Below are 26,513 nucleotides of genomic sequence, written 5' to 3'. Positions count from 1 at the left end.
TTAGTTTTGTAAATTTGTCTATGGATGTTGTGAAATGTGGTTCTTCCCAGTGGGCTGAAGATTTGTTTTTGAGATATCATAGTGGTACCGGTATCAATGTGCCATATAATCTAGGGATTCTGTAGAAATCACATAAAAAAATTTTCACTCACTCCCCTCCTAAACTCTATTTCTGAATGAAGTACTGAGGCTATTTTTTTTTTGTTGTTGTTGTTAGTTCTTGTCTTTATTTTCATCACTGGGGATTCTTTGTCCATCTAACTCCAGTTCTACATTTCTGTTTCACTCTCATCACTCTGTTCATTGCACATGACCACACCACATTTTTTGTAGCTTTGACTGTGCCAAAATTATACTGAAATAGTGGTACTCAAAAGAAGAAACACTGTCAGGAATCAGAGTGTGGCCTAACAGTGGTTCTGGGTTAGGTTTTCTTATCAGGTTTCAACTAGGATATGACAGTGATTGCATCCTTCTGCCAGAGGGAGCAGCTCACTCACGCAATCACTCACACAACCACAAAGCTGATGCTGGCTATTTCAGGTCTTTTCTGCAATACATAGATCTCTTCTCAAGAAAAGTTAAGTCTCAATATCAAAACAGCAGCTGATTTCTTCTAGAGTAAGTGATGCAAGAAAAAGCAGTTTGGAAGTAGCAATGACTTTGATCATTGAATCGCAAAAGATGTACTATAGGCCCCCTCCCCACATCCACCATCTTCTGGGCAGAAAATAGGCCCAGCTCCACTAATAAGCTCCAAAAGAAAATGATGGCTAATGACTCTTCCTAGGTCTTCTGGTTCAGACTGAAAAATGGGTTCTTTATGGAATGCATAGGCAACCTATCCCATATTTGTTGATTGACAGTTGTGATTCTAGTACTCTTATTTTTTGGTTTTGGGGCCCACCCGGTGGTGCTCAGGGGTTACTCCTGGTTCTGCACTCAAAAATAACTCCTGGCAGGCTCGGGGGACCATATGGGATACCCAGGATTGAACCTGGGTCTGTCCTAGGTTGGCGAGCCCTGCCCCTGTGCTATTACTCTGGCCCCACTGGTACTCTTATTTACCTTAGCACCATGTGCGCCTTCCAGTCAGCTTAATAATTTTCCGCATAACCCCCTAACCTGGAACCCTCAGCTCTGTATATCTGTGACAGGATTTACAATAGATTGTCCCAGCCCTTAATTTTTTTTCTCTGAAGTACTTGAGTAAGACTATCTTGTATCAGTTTTTCTTTGGATTAGTTTGCTCAGTACTAGATCCTCCAATTTTATCCAAGTTGCTGCAAACTGTATGATTTTATTTTTGAGACTGGAAAGTATTTCAAATTTGTGCATACATGCCAAATTTCTTTATTCATTCATATGTTAGAAATTTGAGTTGTATTTATACCCTAGCTATTGTACTGCTTGTGGGTGAACGTTGGTGTAAATATATCTATTTCATTAATGTTTTAGTTTTGTGGGATACATATATAGAAGTGGCATAGCAGGAACAAATGGGAAGAGCTATTCTTTTGTTGGGAGATCAGTTATATAAAAGAACACCTCCCTTCACCAGCACAACCTTTTTACCACCAATGCCTCCCATCTTCCTCCCCCCAACTCCTGCCTGTATTCCAGACAGGTATTCTATTTCTCTCACTACCGTTGTCATGATAGTTGTTAGTGTAGTTATTTCTCTAACTGCACTCACCACTCTTTGCAGTAAGCTTTTATAGTGGCCCATCTTTTTAGCCCTCACTTTATTATTTCTGGGTATTATTATAATAATGACTTTTATTTTTCTTAAATCCCATAGATAAGTGAGACTATTCTGTGCTTATTCCTCTACCTCTGATTTATTTCACTCAGTGTAATAAAAGATCAACTAAAAGTAAATCACACCTCTGCCAATACTTGTTTGTAATTTAATTGATACCTGGTACTAAGTTATAAATTAACTCAATTTAAAAGAACATTAAAAATTATCATGGGGGCCGGGTGATGGCACGGCTGTAAGGTGTTTATCTTGCATGCTGCTGACCTGGGACAGACCTAGTGTTCAATCCTCAGCATCCCATATGGTCCCTGAAGCCTGCTAGGAGCTATTTCTGATTGCAGAGCCAGGAGTAAACCCTGAGCACCACTGGGTGTGGCCCCCCAAAAACAAAACAAAACAAATCATCGTAATTTTCAAATACAACTATGATGCAAATAATATTGACCTATAGAGAATTCTTCGTAAATGTGAATGAACTTATTCTCAAAAAAAAAAAAAAGATTTAAGAAAAAGTGGTTAAAATTAGAACTCTCAGCCTCAAGTGTGTGCGGAGGCTGTACTCTTAGGTATGTTTAGGGAGAGGACCAAAGAGGCTAGAGTGACAGTTGTCGGCAACCTGCGGCTCTCGAGCCACATGTGGCTCTTTACACTTTTAATGTGGCTCTTCTGTGTGTCGGGCGGCCGCTCCAGGAGTCAGGACTCTGCTCCTAGACTCTGTCAGTGCGCGCCCTGTGTGGCTCTCAAAATAAATTTCTTTTTTTTTTTTTTTTTGGTTTTTGGGCCACACCCGTTTGACGCTCAGGGGTTACTCCTGGCTATGCGCTCAGAAATCGCCCCTGGCTTGGGGGGACCATATGGGACGCCGGGGGATCGAACCGTGGTCCTTCCTTGGCTAGCGCTTGCAAGGCAGACACCTTACCTCCAGCGCCACCTACCCGGCCCTCAAAATAAATTTCAATCGTGGTTTTGGTGAGATTTGACTCAGTTGAAAAAAAAGGTTGCCCACCACTGGTAGACAAACACAGAGCAGAGGCACCTCTGAAACTGGCTGTGCCCATAAGTCAGAAGGCAGTGCCATTTCCATAAACAGTTTGATTACTATGACTTCTAACAGATCGTACAGAGCTTCAAAATTTGGGTTTCTTTTCATTTGCTTTAGTTGGATTGTGGGGGAAGATTGCTTCTGTATTATGGTTTTGGGGGTACTTCATATCATGTTTATATCATGGCAGAAGGTCAAAATAAAAAGCAAAAAGCTCACTATGTAATGTGGAGAAAGAAAAAGCTACAGAGGTTTCACCTGACATGATTTAATTAACAAGTATAAGGACCACAAGAAAAACCTTCTGATCCAAAACACTTCCCCTAATGAAATTTGTCTTAAAATGTTCACAAGTTGAAATTATTTAAACTCATGTTCCAGCAGTCCTGGTCAGCAACAGTAGCCCTCAAGCACATTGTAAAGTTATTTGCCTTCAGAAAGTGTATTTAGTCAGAGAAGGATTGTTTGTACAATAATAATAAAATGAATACTTTTTACTGTAATGGCTACTTTTCTCCTCTTCCTCTATTTTTGACTTTTTAGTTATATTTGGTTTTATATTTTTGGCCATATCTGGTACTACTCAGATTACTCCTGGCTGTGTTGGAATCACTTTTGTCAGTGTTTATGGGATGATATGAGGTGCGGAGGATTGTCATGGGTCATCTGCATGCAAAGCAGCTATTATATCCTCTGATTCCTATTTTTGACTTTTTATTTTATTTATTTATTTTGGTTTGGTTTTTGGGTCACACCCGGCGGCACTCAGGGGTTACTCCTGGCTCTGCACTCAGGAATTGCCCTTGGCAGGCTCAGGGGACCATATGAATCAAACCAGGTGGTCGGAATCTAACAATCATCCGTCCTGGGTCTGCCGCATGCATGGCAAATGCCCAACTGCTGTGCTATCTCTTGGACCCCAACTTCTTTAAAAAACTGTTAAAATTGTCTTAAAAATGGGGTAAGTGATGAACAGAAATCTGCTGAAAAATATAAAGATGGGCAAAACATAAATGAAAAGAATGTTCAATATCATATCATAGGGAACATACAAATCAAAACAAAAAAGATATGGGTTATTCCACATCAGTGATACTGGCACAGATAAAAATATTATCACATGGGGCCGGGCGGTGGCGCTGGAGGTAAGGTGCCTGCCTTACCTGCGCTAGCCTAGGAGACGGACCGCGGTTCGATCCCCCGGCGTCCCATATGGTCCCCCAAGCCAGGAGCGACTTCTGAGCGCATAGCCAGGAGTAACCCCTGAGCGTCACTGGGTGTGGCCCAAAAACCAAAAAAAAAAAAAAAAAAAAAAAAAAAAAAAAAAAATATTATCACCAGTGTTGGCAGAGATCTTAGTAGAGAAAGTGAACCTCTTTCACTGTTGTTGGGGATATTGACTGGTCCAGCCTTTTTGGGAAACAATTTAGTACTCCTTAAAAAACTAAAATTGAACTTTCACATGTCCAGCAATTCCACTTGACATCTTCCTAAAATCTATTCAGAACCTATTCAGAAAAAAAAAATCATCGCAGCACTATTCACAATACCCCAAATCTGAAAACAACCTAAGTATCCAGGAACAGATGACTGGATAAAGAAATTGTGGTACACATACACAATGGAATACTTCTCAGCAAAATTTGCTATGTGGATGGATTTGAAGAGTATCTTCTTGAGTTAAGTTAGGGAGAAGGACAGATACAGAATTATTTTTCTCATATGTGAAATATAAAGAAATATTATAAGATGGGGCTGAAGCGGTAGCACAGTGGGTAGATCATTTGCCTAGCATGTGGTCAAACTGAGTTCAGTTCCCTGCATCCCTTATGGTCCTCTGGGCCTGCCAGGAGAGACTTCTGAGCACAGCAACAATAGTAACCCCTATGCACTGCCAAATGCAGAAAGGCAACAAAAACTGAGAACTTTGAGTAGAAAAACTGGCATGGATGGGATTATGGGGTGGGGTGGGGAAACCCTGGGGCAGTGAAGGAGGAAGCAGACATTCTGGTGTGGTGGTGCTGGAATGGTTCATGTTTGAAAACCCTACCAGTAAGTTTTGTAAAACTCCGTCCCTAAAATAAATGAAAAAAAATTTTTGTTAAAATTATATCCTTCAAAATTTCTGGATGGGTAGAATTATCTTTCAGGTATCAGATGATGTAAAAAAAATTATTTAACAGAGAAGGGACCACCATGAGAATGATAGTTGGAAAGGATCACGCTGGACAAGAACTGGGTGCTGAAGGGAAGTAAAAAGGAGGGGGAGACAGAGAGAGAGAGAGAGAGAGAGAGAGAGAGAGAGAGAGAGAGAGAGAGAGAGAGAGAGAGAGAGAGAGAGAGAGAGACGGCTAGAGACAGAGATAGAGAGAGATAGACGGGTGGGAGACAGAAACAGAGACAGACATAGAGAGGGAGAGATTACACTGGTGTAGGGATGGGTGTTGGACATTGCTTGACTGAAACTCTGAAACTCAACCATTGACAACTTGTAAACTGCATATCTCACCACGATTCTCTATTTGTTTAAAAAAATAAAGAAGTGTTAGGGTAAAGGTGCAACAGTGCTGGAGGCTGCCCTGCACATGAGAACCCCAGACCCAGTCCCCAGAATTACTTCAACACTAGCACCAGTAGGAGTGCATCACACAGGCCCTACTTGTGTTAAAGGATATAACTGTATCCTGTGTGCCCCCCCCCCCCACCAAATGAAAAGGAGCAAGAGCTCCTCTCCCCAACGTGTAGGATTCAAGATGAAGTCTTAGATGCAGAGATAACATTTTAATCTTACTGACCAAAAAAAAAAAAGTATTTTGGTGGGGCCTGAGAGCTAGCATGGAGGTAGGGCGTTTGTGCATGCAGGACAGTGGTTCAAATCCCCTGGCATCCCATAGGGTCCCCTGTGCCTGTCAGGGGCGATTTCTGAGTGTAGAGCCAGGAGTAACCCCTGAGCATTGCCAGGTGTGACCCCAAACCCTCCCCCCCCAAAAAACCCCAAGAAAAACACCGGGATGGAGGGAGGACAACATTGGTGGTGGAAATGCCCCTGATTCAATGTCACTATGTACCTAAAATATTACTATGAAAGATTTGCAATCCACTTTGGTCAAAAGTAAAATCTATTTAAAAAAAACAAAACAAAACGAACAAGTTCTTTGGAAAAATGATTTTAAGAAAAGTGACCCTGAAAGGCCTAGAGTTCAATCAGCCAAAAACCCCCCATAAAGCCCTATAGTATAGGGATTTACTTTCTGGGTCTGAGGGGTTAGCTTTCCCCACAATAAATCCTTTAAACCTCCCAAAACTTCCCGCCTCAACTAAGCAAAGGCGGGAACAGGAAGCCAAGTATGTGTGCGCGTCTATGCGTGGGGCAACCAGAAGGACAAGATGGCGGGCGAGGGAGGGACGCTCTGGGCGGCGCCAGCGTCGACTCGGTAGCAGGAAGTCCGCCAGCCTCCCCATCCCGGAAGCGGAAGTGAGGAGGGCCGGCAGCCGGGCTCTGGCTCTGGGTCTCCGCCGGGGAGCAGCGGCGGGAAAGTCGCGTGTCGGCCGCTCACTGGCGCAGCGGTGGCCGCCGCCGCCGTCGCCGAGCCAAGCCCCGCCTCGGCGTTGTCGCAGGCGCCGCTGCGGACTGAGCGCGGCCGGGGCCGGGGCCGGAGCTGGACGGGGGCCCGCGAGGCGCAGGTGTGCTGCTGCGGCTGCGCGGCCCGTGACAGGTAGCCTGGGGGTGACGGAGAGGTGGTGGTGGTGGTGCAAGTGGGGGGCTCTTGTGCATTGGCAAAGTCGGGGTGCTGGCAGGCCGGATTGTCCCCGGTGGGTCACCTTGGGCCTCTGCTTTCTTCCAGACTTAGTTTTCCTCTCCGTGCCCCAGCTTTCCCTTTTTTATTTTTATTTTTGTTATTTTTTGGGGTCACACCTGGTGACTCTCAAGGGTTACTCCTGGCTCTGCATTCAGGAAAATCACCTCTAGCAGGCTCTGGGGGACCTTATGGAATGCCGGGATTCGAACCACCGTCCTTTGGCATGCAAGGCAAACGCTCTACTACCTCCATGCTGTCTCTCCTGCCCCCCTTTTTATTTTTGCAAATGTTCCTGTTTATTTATTATGGGTCTGTTATCTCTTTGCTCAAGGGTAGCCGGGTTGCTAGGATTCTTTTTTTTTTGCAGGACTTTTGGGACCTCTCCCACCCTCAAAGTGTCCTACTTTGGAAGGAGGTGGGGGGAAAGAATGAGGAAGGTGCATGGAGTTGAGCTTGGGGGTGTCTGCAGTCTGAGAACCCAGCTAAGCTCCTGGGCAGGACTCTGATTGGAGAATGTGATCTCTTCTTCATCGGTTCTTTTCTCTCCCCTGGAGATGGATCCAGGGGTTGAACCATGGCTGCAGCGTTTATTTATGTCCTAGGAGCATCGGTGACTGCATTTGGAGCCTGAGGACCTGCCAGGGAAATCTCTTCTGCATGTTAGCGTCCTTTCTTGTTGATGTGGACGCTTCCCTCCACAGTCTCCAGATTGTTTTGGAATTCTTTGCCAGATTTGAGCACTGGCATGTTTTGCACATTTTGGGGGAGGTGTCTTTTTTATTTTTTTAAACTTTATTTATTGATTCATTTATTGATTAGTTTTTGGGCCACACCCGGCGGCAGGCTCAGGGGACCATATGGGATGCTGGGAATCGAACTTGGGTTCATCCCTGGTCAGCAATAAGCAAGGCAAATGCCCTACCGCTGTGCTATCTCTCCGACCCCTAAGGGATCTTAATCCTATGCTGTCCTGGAAACTTGTGTTATGCCTTGACCAGCCAATTAGGACAAAGTGTTTGAAGACATTTTTTGAAACATTTATTTGGATTGATTGTAGAAGTTACATGTGTCTTTTGATGAGCTAATTTTTATTAATAATTGTTTTTGCGGCAGCTTGGCTTCTTTTCAAACGTTTTTTACTTGAGAGGAATAAATTAAGCTATAGGAAAATTGCTAGAATTTAAAAATTGGTAGTTAACTGTGATCACTTTGATGTTATGTCAGAAATTTTATGGTTTGAGGAAAGTGGTTTGCTAATAGGAATGAGTGTATAAAGTTAGTTATTTGAAAAATAGATTTATTTCTCTTCCAATACTTTCCCTTGTTATTTGTTAAATTTGCAGGGTGCTAGTTGTTTGTTTGTTTGTTTGTTTTTGGTTTTTGGGTCACACCTGGCAACTCCTGGCTCTATGCTCAGAAATTGCTCCTGGCTTTGAACCACTGACCTTCTGCATTCAAGGCAAATGCATCATCTCCATGCTATCTCTCCCCCCCCCCCCCAGTTGTTTTTAAAGAATTTGTTATCTTCGGGGTAGGAGTGGTAGCACAGTGGTAGGGGCACTTGCTTTGCATGCAGATCACCAGGATGGACCCGGGTTCGATTCCTGGCATCTGATATGGTCCCCCAATCCTGCCGGGAGTGATTTTTTAGTGAAGAGCCAGGAGTAACCCCTGAGCACTCTGCGTATGGCCCAAAGAAACAAAAAAAAATTTTGTTATCTTCATTTAAAAAATGGAAGAAATGGGGCCAAAGCCATAGTACAATGGGTAATGGGTAGGTCCTTTGCCTTATATGCAGCCAACTTGGGTTTGATCTCTGGCATCCCATATCATGTGGTCTCTGAGCACTACAACTCCTACAACTCAAGGAGTAACCCCTGAGCACCGATGGGTGTGGTCTCAAAACAAAAACTAAAGAAAAACGGGGAAGAAGAGTGGGGCTGAATTGATAGCATAGTGGGGCAGGGCCCTTGCCTTGTACCCAACTGACCTTGCTTTGATATGGGGCATCCCATATGACCCGCTGTACACCACCAGCAATGTGCAGAGCCAGGAGTAAGTCCTAAGCACCACTAGAAGTGACCTAACAAGAAAAAAGAAGAAAGAGATGTAGATTTTATGTCTCTTCTGTTTCTAAAAAAGTGCCAAAATATATTCATTTATTTTCAGTATCTTACTGTAGATCAGGGCTTATTAAACTTTTTCACTTGATCCTTTTGGCTTTTTTTCGGGGGGTGGGCCACACCCAGGTGATTAGGGGTTACTTCTGGCAGGGCATAATCCCGGGGATCAAACAAAAAATGGCCACATGCAACACAGTACTTTAACCTTTGTGCTATCCCAATGGAGAATTTTGAGGGAATTTTTTTGTTTTTAGGCCACACTTGGACGTGCTCTGGGGAACTCCTAGCATTGCTTAGTGGACCTCAAAGTGATGGGGTCTGAACCCCATCGCCTTTATTGCAAAGCATTCACTTTAGGGGTCAGAGCACAGCTGGTAGGACAATTGTCATGCATATGGCTGACCCTGGTTTGATCCCAAGCATCCTACAGGGTGCCCTGAGCTTGCCAGGAGTAATTTCTGAGCACAGTGCCAGGAGTAACCCTGTTACTTCCAGGTGCAGCTCCTTTAACCCCCTCCCCCCAACAAAAAGCATGCACTTAGCCCATTAAGTTCTCTCTGAACTAGTAGAGAATATTTTAGCGTGATCACAGATAAATAGGTATATAAAAATAGGTAAGTCAAACATTTACTGATAATAAATTGAGTTTATTTTAAAAGTATATTAAAAAGTTATAGATCCATATGGTGTTTATTGATCAGTAACTGAGCTAAGAGATGTGTGCTCTAAATCAGGTGGGAAATGTTTAGCCGTAGGCCATGGAAGGCCAGTGAAATCGTGTGTTCTGGCGCTGGTACATGCAGTTATGCATGTCAGATCTGTATTCGTCTTGGCTACCTGTTGCTGTATTGTATAACCCTTGAATGACATAAATATTTAGATTGCTCTTGGCAGGAAAAAGTTCTCTACCCCTTCCTGAATTTAAGGAAAAATGTTAGAACTGTATTCTTACATCTGTATTATAGATGATGTATTTGGACCTGGAACTTTTTTTTTGGGTTTGTTTTTGGACCATACACAGCGGCGCTCGGGCTACTCCTGGCTCTGTTCAGAAATTACTCCTGGAAGACTTGGGGGACCATATAGGATGCAGGGATCAAATTTGGGTCAGCTGCATGCAAGGCAAATGCCCTCTCCACTGTGCTGTTGCTCTGGCCCCCTGGACCTGGAACTTTTTTTTTTTTTTTTTTTTGGCTTTTTTTGGTCACACCCAGCAGCACTCAGGGACTACTCCTGGCTCTACGCTAAGAAATCACTCCTGGCAGGCTCGGGGGACTATATGGGATGCTGGGATTTGAACCACCGTCCTTCTGCATGCAAAGCAAATGCCCTATCCCCATGCTATCTCTCTGGCCCAGGAACTTTTGGTTTTTGGGCCACACCCGGCGGTGCTCAGGGGTCACTCCTGGCTGTCTGCTCAGAAATAGCTCCTGGCAGGCACAGGGGACCATATGGGACACCGGGATTCGAACCAACCACCTTTGGTCCTGGATCGGCTGCTTGCAAGGCAAATGCCACTGTGCTATCTCTCCGGGCCGGAACTTTTTATTTAATATTTGGGTCACACCCAGCACTGTGCTCAGGGGTCACGCCCCAGCAGTGTTGAAGCTTGAATCTATGCCTCCTGTGTGTGTAACCTGCTTTTCTGTCCTTAGCTATCTCTCTGGCTCTAGGCGTAAAACTTGTTGGAGAGGGTGAAGATGTGGTTTGAACCATACTTAGTAATGTTCGGGTTGTTCCTGCTCTGCTCAGAAGTGACCCCTTGCCATGTTCAGAGCATATCTAGTGCTGGATGCCAGACAAATGCCTTAACCCCTATACTATATCTCCATCCCCTTGAAACTTTTTTATTTTTGGTTTTTGGGCCATACCCTGTGGTAAGAGAGGCCTGGAAATAAGGAGATTTCTGCAAGCTGGCCTTGAATATAAAAGAAAGTACAATACCCGGTGGCATTCAGAGGTTACTCCCGGCTCTGCACTCAAATCATCCCTGGCAGGCTCGGGGGACCATATGGGATTCTGGGATTCGAAGCACTGTGCGTCCTGAATCGACTTTGTGCAAAGCAAACGCCCTAACGCTGTACTATCTCTCTAGCCCCTCCCCTTGAAACTTTTTAAACAAGTCTTTATTTATCCATTATGCTTTAAAGATTATATAATGCTTATGACATAATGCCACATTGCTGTTTCTGACAGCTCTTCTTTCTTAGCCTGTTCATCTTTAAGCAACATTTAAGAATGATGACTAGCAGCAGAGAGATCAGAGGTCTGGAAAAATGAAGACATCCTCAGGCAGGACTTCAGTGAGGATTTCTTCTTTTCTGGATAACCTTTTCTTCCGTCTGTGGAATCAGCCTCACCTCAGGAACTTTCTCTTTTATAAAAAGTGTAAAGGGTTTTTTGGGTATGTTCTAAATACTAGTTTTCATTTGAACTCTCCTAAAGTTCTAGGCTTATGATAGCATCTGTCTTCTCGATGTTGTACTCGTTTCCATTTGCAGCTTCACTGAAGGGGGAGGCACTATTTGTCTTATTTTGAGTGTCTGCTGTGGCCTGGGCATTATGCTTGGCATGTGATTGTCTCTGCTCCTGGCGATGGGTGCTTAGTGGAAGAGTAGATACCTCACTTTTAGGAAGCCTTGGATTTGCTCCCCATCACCACGAACCCCTCTCTGTTCTTGAGAAGTTCATTCTCAGTCCGAAAAGTTAGCCTGAGTAAGAGTTATTTGGGCAATTGGTTCATTATAATTCAGTTACAATTCCTCTCTCAGCCATCTTTGTACAGAAGATTCTCTCTGTAGAATTCCTTCCACTGGCTTTGGTTCATAATTCATTCAATCTGGGCCTGCACAATTAGGATTTTCAGTGTATTGTGACTTTTTATAAAGTAGGCATATGTGGGTCAGAGCGATATCGCAGTGGTAGGGCTCTTGTCTAGAACATGGCCAACCCAGGTTCACACTTTGATAACCCCCCATGAACCTCCAGTGTCAATCATGAGTGATTCCTGAGCAAAGATTTAGGATTATGCCCTAAGCACAGCTGGGTGTGGCCACAAAACAAAACAAAACTAAGAAAAATAGGCAGCATTCTATTTATTATGCAAATTAAAAAATTTGTGTGTGGGGGCACATCTGGTAATGCTCAGGAGTTATTCCTAGCTCTGTGCTCAGAAATCCTCCTGGCAGGCTTGGAAGGACCATATGGGATGCTGGGGATCAAACTCAGGTCTGCCCCAGATTGGGCCGTATGCAAGGCCTCACTTGCTGTGCTATCGCTCTGACCCCAATCATGCAAGTTTCTTAGCCTCTGTAACCTTCCATTTTCCATTAAAGTGGTAATGATAGTATCTGAGCCAATAGGGAGCATATTAATGATAGGCTCTCTACCTTGCTGGACAATGTATCAGCAGCTGTCAACGCACAGGGGTGTGTATACAGGACTGTACTGGCATAAGTGGACCATGTTACTTTGTTCTACACAGGGTGATTAGGCAGTAAATGCCCAGCTCCTTGGTTGCTTCTTGTTCATTTTGGTCTAGACTGAGCGCTGCAGCAGCAGGGTGGCTGTGCAGTGGCTCCAGTTTCTGATCCAGAATTACCACTCCGGAGGGATTTCATCTCTATGCTCATTTAGAACAGTTGAAGCAAAGCAATAGCATGAGACTGCTTGAGGATATTTCGTAAATTTCTCTAGAAACATATTGACTTTGTAGAGGTGAGGGTAGCTGGGGTTAAAAATAAATGACTTTTAAAAATAAAACTTTGGGGCCAGAGCGATAGTATAAGGGGTAAGGCACACACATGTCTTGCAAGCAGCTAAACCCTGGAATCCCATATGGTCCCCTGAGCACTGCACCACTAGCAGTAACCTCTGAGTACTACAGGGTGTGACCCCCGAACAAGACTTTTCCTCTTGGAGAGATAGTACAGTGAGGTAGGGTGTTTCCCTTGTATGCCACCAACCTGGGTTCAATCTCTGGCACTCCATATGGCTCCCTGAGCACTGCCAGGAGTGATCCTTGCTAGTTAATTGTTGATGGTTGGGTTTCGATCATACACTATTCTGACACCCATCCTTTTACCTGAGTTTATTTCCTGCCATCAGTTTTCCCAGTTACCCTCCATCCCCTCCCATCCTGGTTCCCAGTCTCCTATGGCAGGAACTCCCACCCCTCCCATTTTTTTTCCTTTTAGGCACGGTCAATACTGTTACTGAAGGGTTATCATGCATATTACTACTTTGAATTCTAAGGTGTACATATATATTATTTATAGATTGTTTTTGTTTGTTTTCTTGGGCCCTGGCGGTGCTCAGGCGCTACTCCTGGCTCTGCACTCAGAATTTGTCCTTGGCAGGCTCAGGGGACCATATGGAATGCCGGGGATCAAACTCAGGTCCATCCCAGATCATCCATGTGCAAGGCCAATGCCCTACTGCTATGTTAATGCTCTGCTCCCAATCTAAGGTCTATTTTTGAGAACATATGATAGTGGTAATTCCTCAATGTAGAGGATAGGATGTTTTTTTTTTCCCCACTTATGATTTTACTAGTGATTTAGTGATTTCAGCTCTAGCACTTGGTGCTTTGTAAAGCAATTTGCTTATAAAACACTGTTTTGAAATGTTGAAATTTTCTTCTGAAAACTGGAATTTTGGACTAGAACAGTTTTGTTTTTCCATGCTCATAGTGGCCATAGGTGCCAGCATATACTTTGTTGGTATATTTAGCACACTCATTTGATAACATGTTTATATCTAAACTGCTTGGAATTGATTTGAGGTCAGGATTCAGAAAGTTTTTCTCTTCTGACCAGGTTGTTCTGTCATACAGAGCAGATTTGTGAAACTAGCCCATAGGTCGGTGAGAGAATTCTTGAAATCATAGGTAAAAGTTTGTGTCTTTGATTGCACATTTTCAGAAGACATCAGTTGCCTTGGTAACTAAAAGATGTGTCTATCTTTTGTCCTTTCATTCATCACACAGCACCAACTATCACCATTAGCAGATTGTCAAATTTCCCCTCATTTAGTATTGTTTCTCTAGGCGTAGATAGTTATCCCATTATAGTGGAATTGGAGTGAACCTGGGGGGAGTATTAGTGACACTGTTTTGTATTCAGAAGTACAGGTTTGACTTGGAGTATAAAATATTTGGGGGGCCTGGTGTTGAACCAAGTCTCATGCATGCAAGACATAAACTTTACAGATGAGGTATGTTCTTGACCTTAGGATATGTACTGTGGAGCTTATATTCAGGGCCCATTTTATTAGCTTCCTAGGACTGTATAGAAACAAATAAATACCACAGAATGACTTAGAATAACAGCTTGTTGTCTAGAGGTTAAAAATTCTAAATCAAGGGCCAGAGAAATGGTATGGGAGGTAAGGAACTTGCCTTACATATGGCTGAATTGGGTTCAATTCCAGATATTATGAATGGATTCCTGAGCACTTTCAGGAATCATTTCCAAGTTCAGAGCTAGGAGTAACACTGAGTCAGGTGGGGTTTCCCAAACGAATATATTTGTAAATGCATATATAATTCAAGATATCACACAACCATGTTCCCTTGAAACCTGAAAAGGAGGATATTTCCCTATTTCTTCTAATATTTGGTAATCCTGTTTCAGTAACATTTAAATGTCTTCTACTTTTGCTCAAGGATTCCAGAGCCACTTCTAGCAATCCTTGGCCAACAAGGGCGCTGTTCAACGCCAGGTTCTGAGGATGTGGTGCTGCTTAAACACTAGTGTTGGGGATTACCTACAGTCTTTCCTCAGTGCATTGGGAGCATGGTGTGATCCAAGGTTGCCTGCATGCAGGACAATTGCCTGCACCTGTGTGTTGTCTCTCAGCCCCTTTGCTCTCTTTTCACCTGGCAGCCTTGCTGTTTCTTTTCACACTGTCTACCTTTGTACAGTTCTTTACCTGTGTCTACATTTCCCCCTTTTTTATGCTAGTCACTGGACTAGGGCTGACCTTGATGTTCTTTCTCTTTTTTATTTTATTTTTATTTTTAAATTGAATCATTGTGAGATACAATGTACAAAATTGTTGATGGTTGAGTTTCCTATACCAATGAAAATTGATGGTTGGGTTTCAAACACCAGTCATAAAACCATCCAACACTCATTCCTTCACCAGTGTGTGTACTTCCTGCCATCATTGTCCCTAGTTTCTCTCCTGCCACCTCTCCCTCTCAACCTTCTATATGGCAGATACTTCTATCTCTCTTCCTTTTTTCCTTTTAATTGCACAATGTTGTTTGTAATACTATTAGTGGAAGACTATCATGTGTATCACGTTACTTCTTTTTTTTTTTGGTTTTTGGGTCATACCCTGCAGCGCTCAGGGTTTCCTCCTGGCTCTATGCTCAGAAATCGCTCCTGGCAGGCTTGGGGGACCACATAGGATGCCGGGATTCGAACCACCGACCTTCTGCATGAAAGGCAAACACCTTACCTCCATGCTATCTCTCCGGCCCCTCAATTTACCTTCTTTTAGCAACTATTTCTTGTCCAGAGTGATCATTTACAACTATCATTGTTATAATTTCCTTCTCTGCCCTAAATACACTCTTCTCTCTTTGTGGCAAGTTTCCTACCGTGGACTAATCTTCCTGACCCTTGTTTCTGTTATCTTCGGATATTATTTTCATGCATTCCCCCTTTTATTTAACATACTCTGCAAATGAGTGTGTAATGATCTCATTTTAAATCCATCAAAGACCCTAGTCCCCCAAAACTGCTCTTTCTGAGGTACTGGGGGTTTGGATTCAACACACCTCTTTTTTTTTTTTTTTTTTTTTTTTTTTTGGTTTTTGGGCCACACCCGGTGACGCTCAGGGGTTACTACTGGCTATGCGCTCAGAAGTCGCTCCTGGCTTGGGGGACCATATGGGACGGCGGGGGGACCGAACCGCGGTCCATCCTAGGCTAGCACAGGTAAGGCAGGCACCTTACCTTTAGCGCCACCGCCCGGCCCTCTTTTGGAAGACATATCAACCGTTAAAGTCCTTGATTAGTATTTCTACCTTTCAGCTTTATTTACTCTCATGTTTTATAAAGTACAAACTCACATCACCAACACTCTTTGCTACTCATCAGCAGAGCAGGTACACCCTGCTCTGTTCAAGGCTATTTCTGACTCTGTACTCTGGGATCAACCTTGGCAGATCTTGGGGGATCATATGCAGTGCTAGGGATCAGACTTGGGTTGACAGTGTGTAAATTAAATCTCCCTGCCCACTGTACCATTTCTTTAGTCCTACCTATGGACTTTTTATATGTTTGTATTCCCAAGAAATAAAGTGAATTTTTTTGTAAGAAAGTATAACTTTCCTAGGGATCAGAGAGATAGCATGGAGGTAAAGCATTTGCCTTGCATGCAGAAGGTTGGTGGTTCAAATTCCAGCATCCCATATGGTCCCCTGAGCCTGCCTGGAGCGATTTCTGAGCATAGAGCTAGGAGTAACCCCTGAGCGCTGCTGGGTGTGACCCCCCCCAAATAAAAAAAAAAAAGAAAGTTTAACTTTCCTATATAACGTGAGTTCTGTGTCAGCAAGTATTTGCTGAATTATCTAAATGTTAGGTGTTCTAGTTTGGAAGCATTTGTAGTTATTTAATGTTTATGTTATTTTGTGTCTCTAAGTTGTAATAGCTCAGCTTGAACCTCTTTGGAATTAAAGCTTTCTTTTTTGTCCCTTTTAGGTATCTGCTCTAAAATGGGCCCCTTGATTGTACTCACTGGACTGTGGCTGTTTTCCTCAGTAAACGCAGATTCGAAAGCTGTCACGACCTCTCTTACAACAAAGTGGCTTTCCACGCCATTGTTGTTAGAAGCCAGGTAAGGAAATCCTTTTTTCTTGTACGTGTTTGAGGAGAATTGAAGGCTCTGCTTGTATTTGGGAGGGTTGTACACAGTGAGAGTATATTATCAGATGAGTGACCTCCAGTGGGCCCTGTGCTGTATGGTGTTCCAAGACTGTCAGTAGGAATCTGTCATATTGTCTGTGGAGTTGCTTTGGGATTTAAGCTGGCTAAATTATGCTCTCATGACAAAAAAGATAAACGTGATTATATGGGAGGAGAGAATTGTACTTAAGAGGACATTTTCTTTTTATTTGAAGATGCTTTGAAGAAGTCATTTATTACAAGGAAGAGAGTTTGACATAACAGGGAAGAGAGGATCTCCTCCTGGGTACTTGGAGGGAGACCAAGAAAAGAGGAGGGGACCAGAGAGATAGTCCAGTAGATAGGGTGTTTGCCTTGCAAATAGCTGACTGGGTTTCAATCCCCAATATCCCATAAAGTCCCAGGAGTACTGCCAGGAGTGATTTTTGAGCGCAGAGTCAGGAATCAGTCTTGAGCGTCGCTGACTGTGGCCCAAATCCTCCATCTCCCATCACTGAAAGTAAAGAGTATGCAGGAGGATGCTCAGGAAATGACCAGATTTTATTATTTATTTATTATTTTTTTAAATTTGGTTTTGGGATCACACTTGGCAGTTCTCAGGAATTTCTCATGGCTCTGTGCTCAGAATTTACTCCTGGAAGATTGGGGGACCATATGGGATGCTGGGGATTGAACCCAGGTTGGTCATGTGCAAGGCAAACACCCTACGTGCAGAGAGAATATTTTGAATATATAGGAGAACCAGCCTCCTTTGACATGTGGGACGTGCAGAAGCTGATCATGACTTGCTGAGAAACCCATGAACTTGGTGCTGAGCAGACATTTTATTTTGTTGTTGTTTTTTGTTTTTTGGGCCAAACCTGGTGATGCTCAGGGGTTACTCCTGGTTATGTGCTCAGAAATCACTTCTGGCTTGGGGATTATGGGACGCTGGGGGATTGAACCGAGGTCCGTCCTAGGCTAGCCTAGGCTAGCGCGGGCAAGGCAGACACCTTACCGCTTGCACCACCGCTCCGGCCCCCTGAGAAGACTTTTGCCTGTCACTTCTCTGTCTTTCCTTATTCCTCAGCCAACAAAATGGCCCAATAAACCAAAACTCACTGCATGTATTTCGCAGTGCTCCTACAGAAATGAATTCAATAATGGATCGTGCTTTTTAGGTGCCAAAATTCCTTAATAAAGTTCTAGATTGCTTGATGCAGGACTCTGATAACTGAGGGTCCCCTGTCTCCATCTCCTTTGGTCTCATGATTTGTGCTGTGCTATTGAAATTTCTTCCTGAGTAATTTTGTGTATATATCTTTGATATGAACATCTATTTTTGTTTTTGGGCCATACCAGACTGTACTCACAGGTCCTACTACTGATTCTTTGCTCAGGCATCTCTCTCTGTCTCTCTCTGTCTCTGTCTCTCTCTGTCTCTGTCTCTCTCTGTCTCTGTCTCTCTCTGTCTCTCTCTGTCTCTCTGTCTCTCTCTCTCTTCTCTGTCTCTCTCTCTCTTTCTCTGTCTCTGTCTCTCTGTCTCCTTTATTTTTGCTCATTTGCTTTTTGGGTCACACCTAGTGACGCTTAGGGGTTACTCCTGGCTATGCGCTCAGAAATTGCTGCTGGCAGGCTGGGGGACCTTATGGGATGCAGGGGGATCAAACTGCTGCTCTTCGTAGGTTAGCACATGCAAGGCAAGCACCCTACTGCTTGTGCCACCACTCCGGCCCCATTAGGCACCACTTATTAGAGGGTTTGGGGATCATACAGAGTGCTTAGAATTAATTGAACCTGGATTGGTCACGTGCAAATGCCCTATTGCTGTACTGTCTGTCTCTCCACCCTCAAACTCAACTTCAGTTTTAATTCAAGTTCAAACATCAACGCTATCTCCTTCCTACTTTCCCCTACTGAATTTTTTTTTTTTGTTTTTTTGTTTTGTGTTTTGGGCCACACCCATATTTTAAAGAAAAATCTGAGTGTCATAAAATTTCATTGGAACTTTCTGTATTGCTTTACTCAATGGAATAGGAATGTGAAACTAAAAAACATTTAAAACAAAAAGTAAACCATTTAAACACGTTTTGAACAAGTGACAGTTTCTTTGAATAATAACTTGTGTTCTATTTTTCCTGTATTAGTTAATTGGATCTGCTAATTTATTTTCTTAACACTATTCAAAACTTTGCTGTTTAAAGATTTATACAATGGGCTAGCAAGTAATATATGTTGTTAGTTTTCCTGTTTTCTATGAAAAGCACATGTGTTTTTGGGCATCGCATCAAAAAGGGAGCTTAGAGTGGGTGAATCATTGTTTTTACAACTATAGTTGATGAATGTTTTATCCTTTTCCATTCTACTTATTTGGTGAATGCAACTTTAATTCACGAGTTTACTGTTTCATAATTGTTTTCTGACTATAACAATACATGTTTTCTTAGGATATAAGCTTAATAAACTAAGATTTATATGATATCTGTGTCAGATATTAGAAAATCTAGGAAAAAAGCCATGTTCAAGGAAGCACTAAATTTAATAATTATGTTGATGGGTATTTTTCGAAGCCACTTTTACAGAAGCTATGCATTGCTAGGAAATGTTTCATATTTTTTCCATATTTATGTGTCTGGCTATGGAGTAGAATAAAAGTGTTACACTTGTGTATTGACAACAAGTAATGGGAAAGTCTTCCTTTTGCTAGGTAAGCTCAGGTCCAGCTCTAAAGATTGCTTTAAGGCAGAGAGAGAAATATCATTAGTAAGCCTCATGGCTCAGAGGAGAAGATAGCTACTTTACATGAATCCTTTAATTTGTACTTGACTTGTCCAGGCATTTTGTACTCTTGAGTGGAAGGAACTTAGAGTTATTCTTGTTTTAGGTATAAAGATACCTGTACTATGAGGTAAAGATAAAAATTAAGAGCTGAGAGGTAATACAATGGGTAGGGTGCTTGCTTTGCATGTGGCTGACCCTGCTTTCATCCCTTTTTTTTTTTCTTTGGTTTTTGGGTCACTCCCGGCAGTACTCAGGGGTTACTCCTGGCTCTATGCTCAGAAATCGCTCCTGGCAAGCTCAGGGGACCATATGGGATACCGAGATTTGAACTATCGACCTTCTGCATGAGAGGCAAACGCCTTACCTCCATGCTATCTCTCCGGCCCCTGCTTTCATCCTTATCATCCCATATGTTCTCCCAAGCCTGCCAGGAAAGATTTCTTGGTGCAGAGCCAGGAGTAACCCCTAAGCACCTTTGGGTTTGGTTTCCCCCAAGAAAAGATAAAAATTAAAGAGACTAAGTTCTGAGATTTAAAGATTTTCTGATCTTAAAAATTTGTGTTTATGGTTGTTAAAAGATAGAAACATAGTATCTCTAGTCTTCTGGAAAGATTTTTAGGGTTCTTTTATTCTTTGGGGGACAAAGATTTTAGCTAAAATATAATTACTTTAATTCTTTGCAAGATCTTTGAGAAAATAAGTAGAACTGCTTAGTACTGCCTGCATTTTCATAAATAGATTTAAAAAGCTTACTTTATGTTAGGTCTCCTGCTACCACATTTTTATTCTAAGACTTTTAGTGAATTAAGCATATGACTTACACTAAGCTAATAAATTAATAAGATTGCTTATATTTATATAATAAGATACATGTTTGTATATATTGAATTATACTATATATTTATACAATATACATTAGGGGTCAAATTATGGGTATTTGAAACCTAAAATCTTATATCAAGTGATTTTATTGTCATTTTTGATATTTTCTCCTTTTCTCCTAGTGAGTTTTTAGCAGAAGACAGTCAAGAGAAATTTTGGAAGTTTGTAGAAGCCAGTCAGAATATTGAATCGTCTGATCATGGTAAAATTGAAGCAAATGCTTCTTTGACTTTGATGTCATAAACATGATGGGGAAAAATGGTCTCTTCCTTATCTTACATGGCTTGGCATTAATGGAAAACAGTTTTAATTGGCAAGGACTTGCATGATGATTGTATCCAGAAGAGCCAACACAGACTGAATGATTATTTTGGAAGCATTTTATAATTTTGGCTATGAGCATTACCTTGGATTCTCCTCATTGCTTACATTTTTTTTTTTTTTCTCGTTCATTCGTGTTTTAGTGGTGTGTGAGGATCAATGATGTGGCTTATGTAGTAGAGCATATGTACATGGAAAGCTCTGAGTTTAATTCCTGATACAACCTCTTCCCACTCCATTGTACTCCACAGATGAAGCTCTAGCATTTCTGAGTGGAGTCACCACAACAGTAAAAACTAAAATGCCTGTTCTGTGGAAGTCAGAGTCATTTCAAGTCACTTAGCATTAACTTAATAGCCATTTGATTTGATTTTCTTTTGTTATGAACTAATTACATGGCTGATCTATTTCCTGTTAAGTTAATTACCATTGTTGTTACCATTCAGACTATTTTCCATTAAGCTTGCCATTCACCCAGAACTTGTGTCAAAGTGCCAGATGTAATGTCATTGTAAGTTTTCTCAGTTGTTTACACTTTATATTGTGCTTTCACAGTCATTTTCTATTTAACTTAAATTATATAAGAGATAAACATTGACATTCGAAGATGTTGATATGTTAGGAGCTAAAAACTTGGCTATTTGACAGGCAGAGTCCTTGAAGAAAAAATGTGTGGAAAATGAGTAGTTAATGAATTTATTTTATTTTATTTATTTTGTTTTTTGTGTCACACCTGGCGGTGCTCAGGGATTACTCCTGGCTCTGTGCTCAGAAAGTTCCTGGCAGACTTGGGGGACCATATGGGATGCTGGGAATCGAACTAAGGTTCATGCTGGGTTGGCCGCATGCAAGGCAAATGTACTGCTGTGCTATTGCTCCAGCTCCCATGAGTTGATTTTCTCTCTCTTTTTTTTTTTTTTCTGATTTTGGGCCACACCCGGCAGTGCTCAGGGGTTATTCCTGGCTATCTGCTCAGAAATAGCTCCTCCTAGCAGGCCCGGGGGACCATATGGGATGCCGGAATTCGAACTGACCACCTTAGGTCGTGGATGTGCTATCTCTCTGGTTCCATGAATTGATTCTTAATCCTTTGACTTTTATAAAAGAATACACATTTTTTTTTTTTTTTTGGGCCACACCCGTTTGATGCTCAGGGGTTACTCCTGGCTAAGTGCTCAGAAATTGCTCCTGGCTTGGGGGGACCATATGGGACGCCGGGGGATCGAACCGTGGTCCTTTTCTTGGCTAGCGCTTGCAAGGCAGACAGGCAGACATCTTTACCTCTAGCGCCACCTCGCCGGCCCCAAGAATACACTTTTAATTATCAAGTTTTAATCTATTTTGCATTATAATTACATAGAGATTTGAGTATATATCTGACAGTTTTTTTTTCTAAATTTAGAGTTGGCTGAACGTTTTAAGTTATTAAAAATTGGGCCCGGAGAGATAGCACAGCGGCATTTGCCTTGCAAGCAGCCGATCCAGGACCAAAGGTGGTTGGTTCGAATCCCGGTGTCCCATATGGTCCCCTGTGCCTGCCAGGAGCTATTTCTGAGCAGACAGCCAGGAGTAACCCCTGAGCACTGCCGGGTGTGACCCAAAAACTAAAAAAAAAAAAAAAAAAAGAGAATAATTTTTAATAACTTTTTTTTTTTTTTGGTTTTTTGGGTCACACCCGGTGGTGCTCAGGGGTTACTCCTGGCTGTCTGCTCAGAAATAGCTCCTGGCAGGCACGGGGGACCATATAGGACACCGGGATTCGAACCAACCACCTTTGGTCCTGGATCGGCTGCTTGCAAGGCAAACGCCGCTGTGCTATCTCTCCGGGCCCAGATTATGATTTTCTAATATGAATTTATCAAAGTGGATTATAGTAGAACTTGATTTATGAGATTTAAAATGAGTTTTTTTATTATTCATGGTTAAAATCAGAGGAATATGAAGTTTTAAACATGAGCATAAAAATGTTCAACATTTTTTTTTTTTTTTTTTTTTTTTTTGGTTTTTGGGCCACACCCAGTAACGCTCAGGGGTTACTCCTGGCTATGTGCTCAGAAGTTGCTCCTGGCTTGGGGGACCATATGGGACACCGGGGGATCGAACCGCGGTCCGTCCAAGGTTAGCGCAGGCACCTTACCTTTAGCGCCACCGCCCGGCCCTCAACATTTTACATAGATATTACTCATACATAATTTCACTGCCCATAGATATTCACCTAATATCTTAGCATTGTGGCAATATATTAAAGTATTTCATTATGATGCCCTTTTCTACTTACAAGATGCTTATACAATATTGAATACTTTATGTCTTTTTTAAGATATTGATATTTTTGGCCCGGAGAGATAGCACAGCGGTGTTTGCCTTGCAAGCAGCCGATCCAGAACCAAAGGTGGTTGGTTCGAATCCCGGTGTCCCATATGGTCCCCCGTGCCTGCCAGGAGCTATTTTTGAGCAGACAGCCAGGAGTAACCCCTGAGCACCACCGGGTGTGGCCCAAAAACCAAAAAAAAAAAAAAATATTGATATTTTGGGGGCTGGGATATGAGCTCAAAGAACTGGTTTTGCATGTGGGAATTCGGATTCAATGCTAAGCATTGCATGGTCCCATGAGCATAGGAGCTTCAAAGCTGTTTGGTGTGGATGTTCATATTTTGCTAAAAATAGTTCTTGAATCACAATACATGATTTAAAAATAAAGCTACAATAAAATTTTCCACATGACTGTCCCTTACCCTGCCTTTTATAATTATTGGAAGCAGTTTAGTATATTCCATGCTTTTAAATTTAAAAAGCATATGTATTCTTAGTTCTTTCTTACAATAAACAAGATTGCTTACTATATACATTGCTTGTTCCTTGTGCTTTTCATTTAACAGTGAATGCTGTCTTTTTCACATTGGTGTATTTTTCATTTATTAATCTTTGGGTAGTTTTATTTTTTACAATTCTTTTTTTTTTTTTTTTTGGCGGGGGGGACCACACCCGGCTGTGCTCAGGGGTTACTCCTGGCTATCTGCTCAGAAATAGCTCCTGGCAGGAATGGGGGGACCTTATGGGGGGGGGGGAACCATATGGAACACCGGGATTCGAACCAACCACTTTAGGTCCTGGATCGGCTGCTTGCAAGGCAAACGCCGCTGTGCTATCTCTCCCGGCCCACAATTATTCTTTTAATATTTGTACAGTATTGATATCTTTTAATAATGTGCCATTCTCTACCGCACTACTCAGTTTCATGGGTTGTTTGTATGGTATGCTAGTTGTAAAGATTGAGTAAGTAATTTAGTTAATGACAGAATTAATGATAAAAAGTGAAATATTTTGGGAACAAGGTGATGGATGTGCTTAGTCTAGTGAGGCTAAAAAATGGCGGGGGAGGTGACTTTTCTGCAATGCAGACATGATAGCTGCAGTCTTCCTGAGAAAGTAGGTTAGAGTTAGTCATCCAGGTAAGTGGGAGAATAACAGTCGAGAGAGATGGAATAGTCTAATAGACAAGTAGAGTCAAATTGCATTGTGTGTCTCAGGGATTTCTCAGCTGTGGACAAAAGTTTTAGAAGGTATAGGTGGTGACATTTTGCTAGCCTGTATCTTTGTGACTTAGCTTTAATTCTTTCATGGGTATTTCTAATCACTTGTGTTATTGTTACTGTACTTCCTGACAGGTACTGACTATTCCTACTATCATGCAATATTGGACACTGCATTTCAGTTTTTGTCACCTCTACAGCAGAATTTATTGAAATTTTGCCTGTCTCTTCGTTCTTACTCGGCTACAATTCAAGCCTTCCAGCAGGTGGGTTCAGAGCTTACAGTATGATATGATGATTGGGTATATTGTGGGAGTCCTGACCTTGTGTTATAGAGCTATAATATAACTTCTGTTATAGAGTCCTAAGTTTTCTAGAACTTGTGATGTATTTCTTAATAAGTATTCAAACTCATATTAAATCTCTTTATCACAGATGACAAAAAAAAAGAATTTTACGTTTTTAATGTGCAGGGCCCGAGTTTAATCGTAGATATTTTTTCCCTTAACTTCCTAGTTGTATGTCCTAATTGTATGCATATGTACATATCGATGTACATGTTTGTATATGTCTTACTTTGTTTGTGCTTACTTTCTTTTAAGAAAAGGAAAAAATACACAAAGATGCCTACTAGACTTCATTTAGGAGGCAGAGACTTGTTTTATATATATAGTTTTTTTTTTTATTTTTTTATTTTTTTTTATTTTGGGTCACACCCAGCAGCGTTCAGGGGCTACTTCTGGCTCTACTCTCAGAAATCGCCCCTGGTAGGCTTGGGGACCATATGGAATGCCCAGATTCGAACCACTATCCTTCTGCATGCAAGGCAAACACCTTACCTCCATGCTATCTCTCCCGCCCTGTTATTTGTCTCTTAAATTTACTTATTTCTGTTTCTCCTCTGAAGGTGATACTTTTTCTGCTTGTTTATTTTTCAGCTCTGTATTTATTATTATTATTATTATTTTTCTTTGGAGGGATTAACTCCTGGCCATGTTCAGGGGTTACTCCTGGTTCTGCAATCAAAAATCACTTCTGGTGGGCTCAGGGACCATATGGGATCCTAGAGATCAAGCTTGGATCGGCCAAATGCAACCAAAGTATCTACTCACTGTATTCTCTCTCGTCCCTCAGTTCAGCATTTCTATCATGATTTAAAACTTTTTTTTTTTTTGATTTTTGGTTTGTCGGGCCACACCCGTTTGATGCTCAGGGGTTACTCCTGGCTAAGTGCTCAGAAATTGCCCCTGGCTTGGGGGGACTATATGGGACACCAGGGGATTGAACCGTGGTCCTTCCTTGGCTAGCGCTTGCAAGGCAGACACCTTACCTCTAGCGCCACCTCGCAGGCCCCTAAAACTTTTTTTTTGGTTTGGGGTTTTTCCTCAAAATTTTTTAGGTACCCTGCTTTGTATTAACAGTCTTCAGACTTTTTTGGGGTAAGGGGATCCATCAAGTGGTTCTCGGGTTACTTCTGACTCTGCACTCAGGAATTACTCTTGGCATGTTCAGTGGACCTTAAACCTAGGTTAGCTGCATGCAAGGCAAGCACCCTCTCCGCTATACTGTTTCTTGACCCCTGTTTTCAGCGTTTTCACACCTGTAAATGGTATGAAATACCTGCATACATCGGTCCATGTACCAGTACCTAAAACCAATGTGGTAGATGATGGTTTTTAATCTTTTTTTTTTTTTTTTTTTTTTTTTTGGTTTTTGGGCCACACCCGGCATTGCTCCTGGCTGTCTGCTCAGAAATAACTCCTGGCAGGCACGGGGGACCATATGGGACACCGGGATTCGAACCAACCACCTTTGGTCCTGGATCGGCTGCTTGCAAGGCAATCACTGCTGTGCTATCTCTCCGGTTCCCCCCCTCTTTTTTTTTTTTTTTGGTTTTTAATCTTCTTTACCTATGGAACAGCTCCACTACATGGATGGGTAGTTGAAGACCATTTCTTTCTTTTTTTTTTTTTTGGGGGGGGTCACACCCAGCAGTGCTCAGGGGTTACTCTTGCTCTTTGCTCAGAAATCACTCCTGGCAGGCTTGGGGACCATATGGGATACCGGGATTCAAATCACTGTCCTTCTGCATCTAAGGCAAATGCCCTACCACTGTGCTATTTCTCTGGCCCCTGAAGACCATTTCTTTCTTTTTTTTTTTTAATATGTTTTTTGGGGGGGGTCACACCTGGCATCACTCAGGGGTTAATACTGGCTCTACACTCAGAAATCGTTCCTGGCAGGCTCCGTGGACCATATGGGATGCCGGGATTTGAACTACAGTCCTTCTGCATGCAAGGCAAATGCTCTTCCTCCATGCTATCTCTCCGGCCTTTGAAGACCATTTCTTTACTATAATGTTAATCATAGATTT

General features: G+C 42.3%; 1 protein-coding gene across 1 annotated transcript in view; it reads left to right on the top strand.

The window, feature by feature from the left end:
- Positions 1-6,453: 6,453 nt before the first annotated feature.
- UGGT1 (UDP-glucose glycoprotein glucosyltransferase 1) overlaps positions 6,454-26,513 on the top strand; it is a 110,408-nt gene continuing 90,348 nt past the window's right edge. Inside the window, 4 exon segments of the mRNA XM_049768899.1 lie at positions 6,454-6,520; positions 16,440-16,575; positions 20,408-20,487; positions 24,275-24,405. Of these exon segments, the coding sequence (XP_049624856.1) occupies positions 16,454-16,575; positions 20,408-20,487; positions 24,275-24,405 (333 nt within the window). The 5' untranslated portion in view covers positions 6,454-6,520; positions 16,440-16,453.

This window comes from Suncus etruscus, chromosome 2, assembly GCF_024139225.1.
Source record: "Suncus etruscus isolate mSunEtr1 chromosome 2, mSunEtr1.pri.cur, whole genome shotgun sequence".
NCBI classification, from domain to species: Eukaryota; Metazoa; Chordata; class Mammalia; order Eulipotyphla; family Soricidae; genus Suncus; species Suncus etruscus.
Note: the sequence above shows the minus strand (reverse complement) of the source record. Positions and strands in the feature narration are given on the sequence as shown.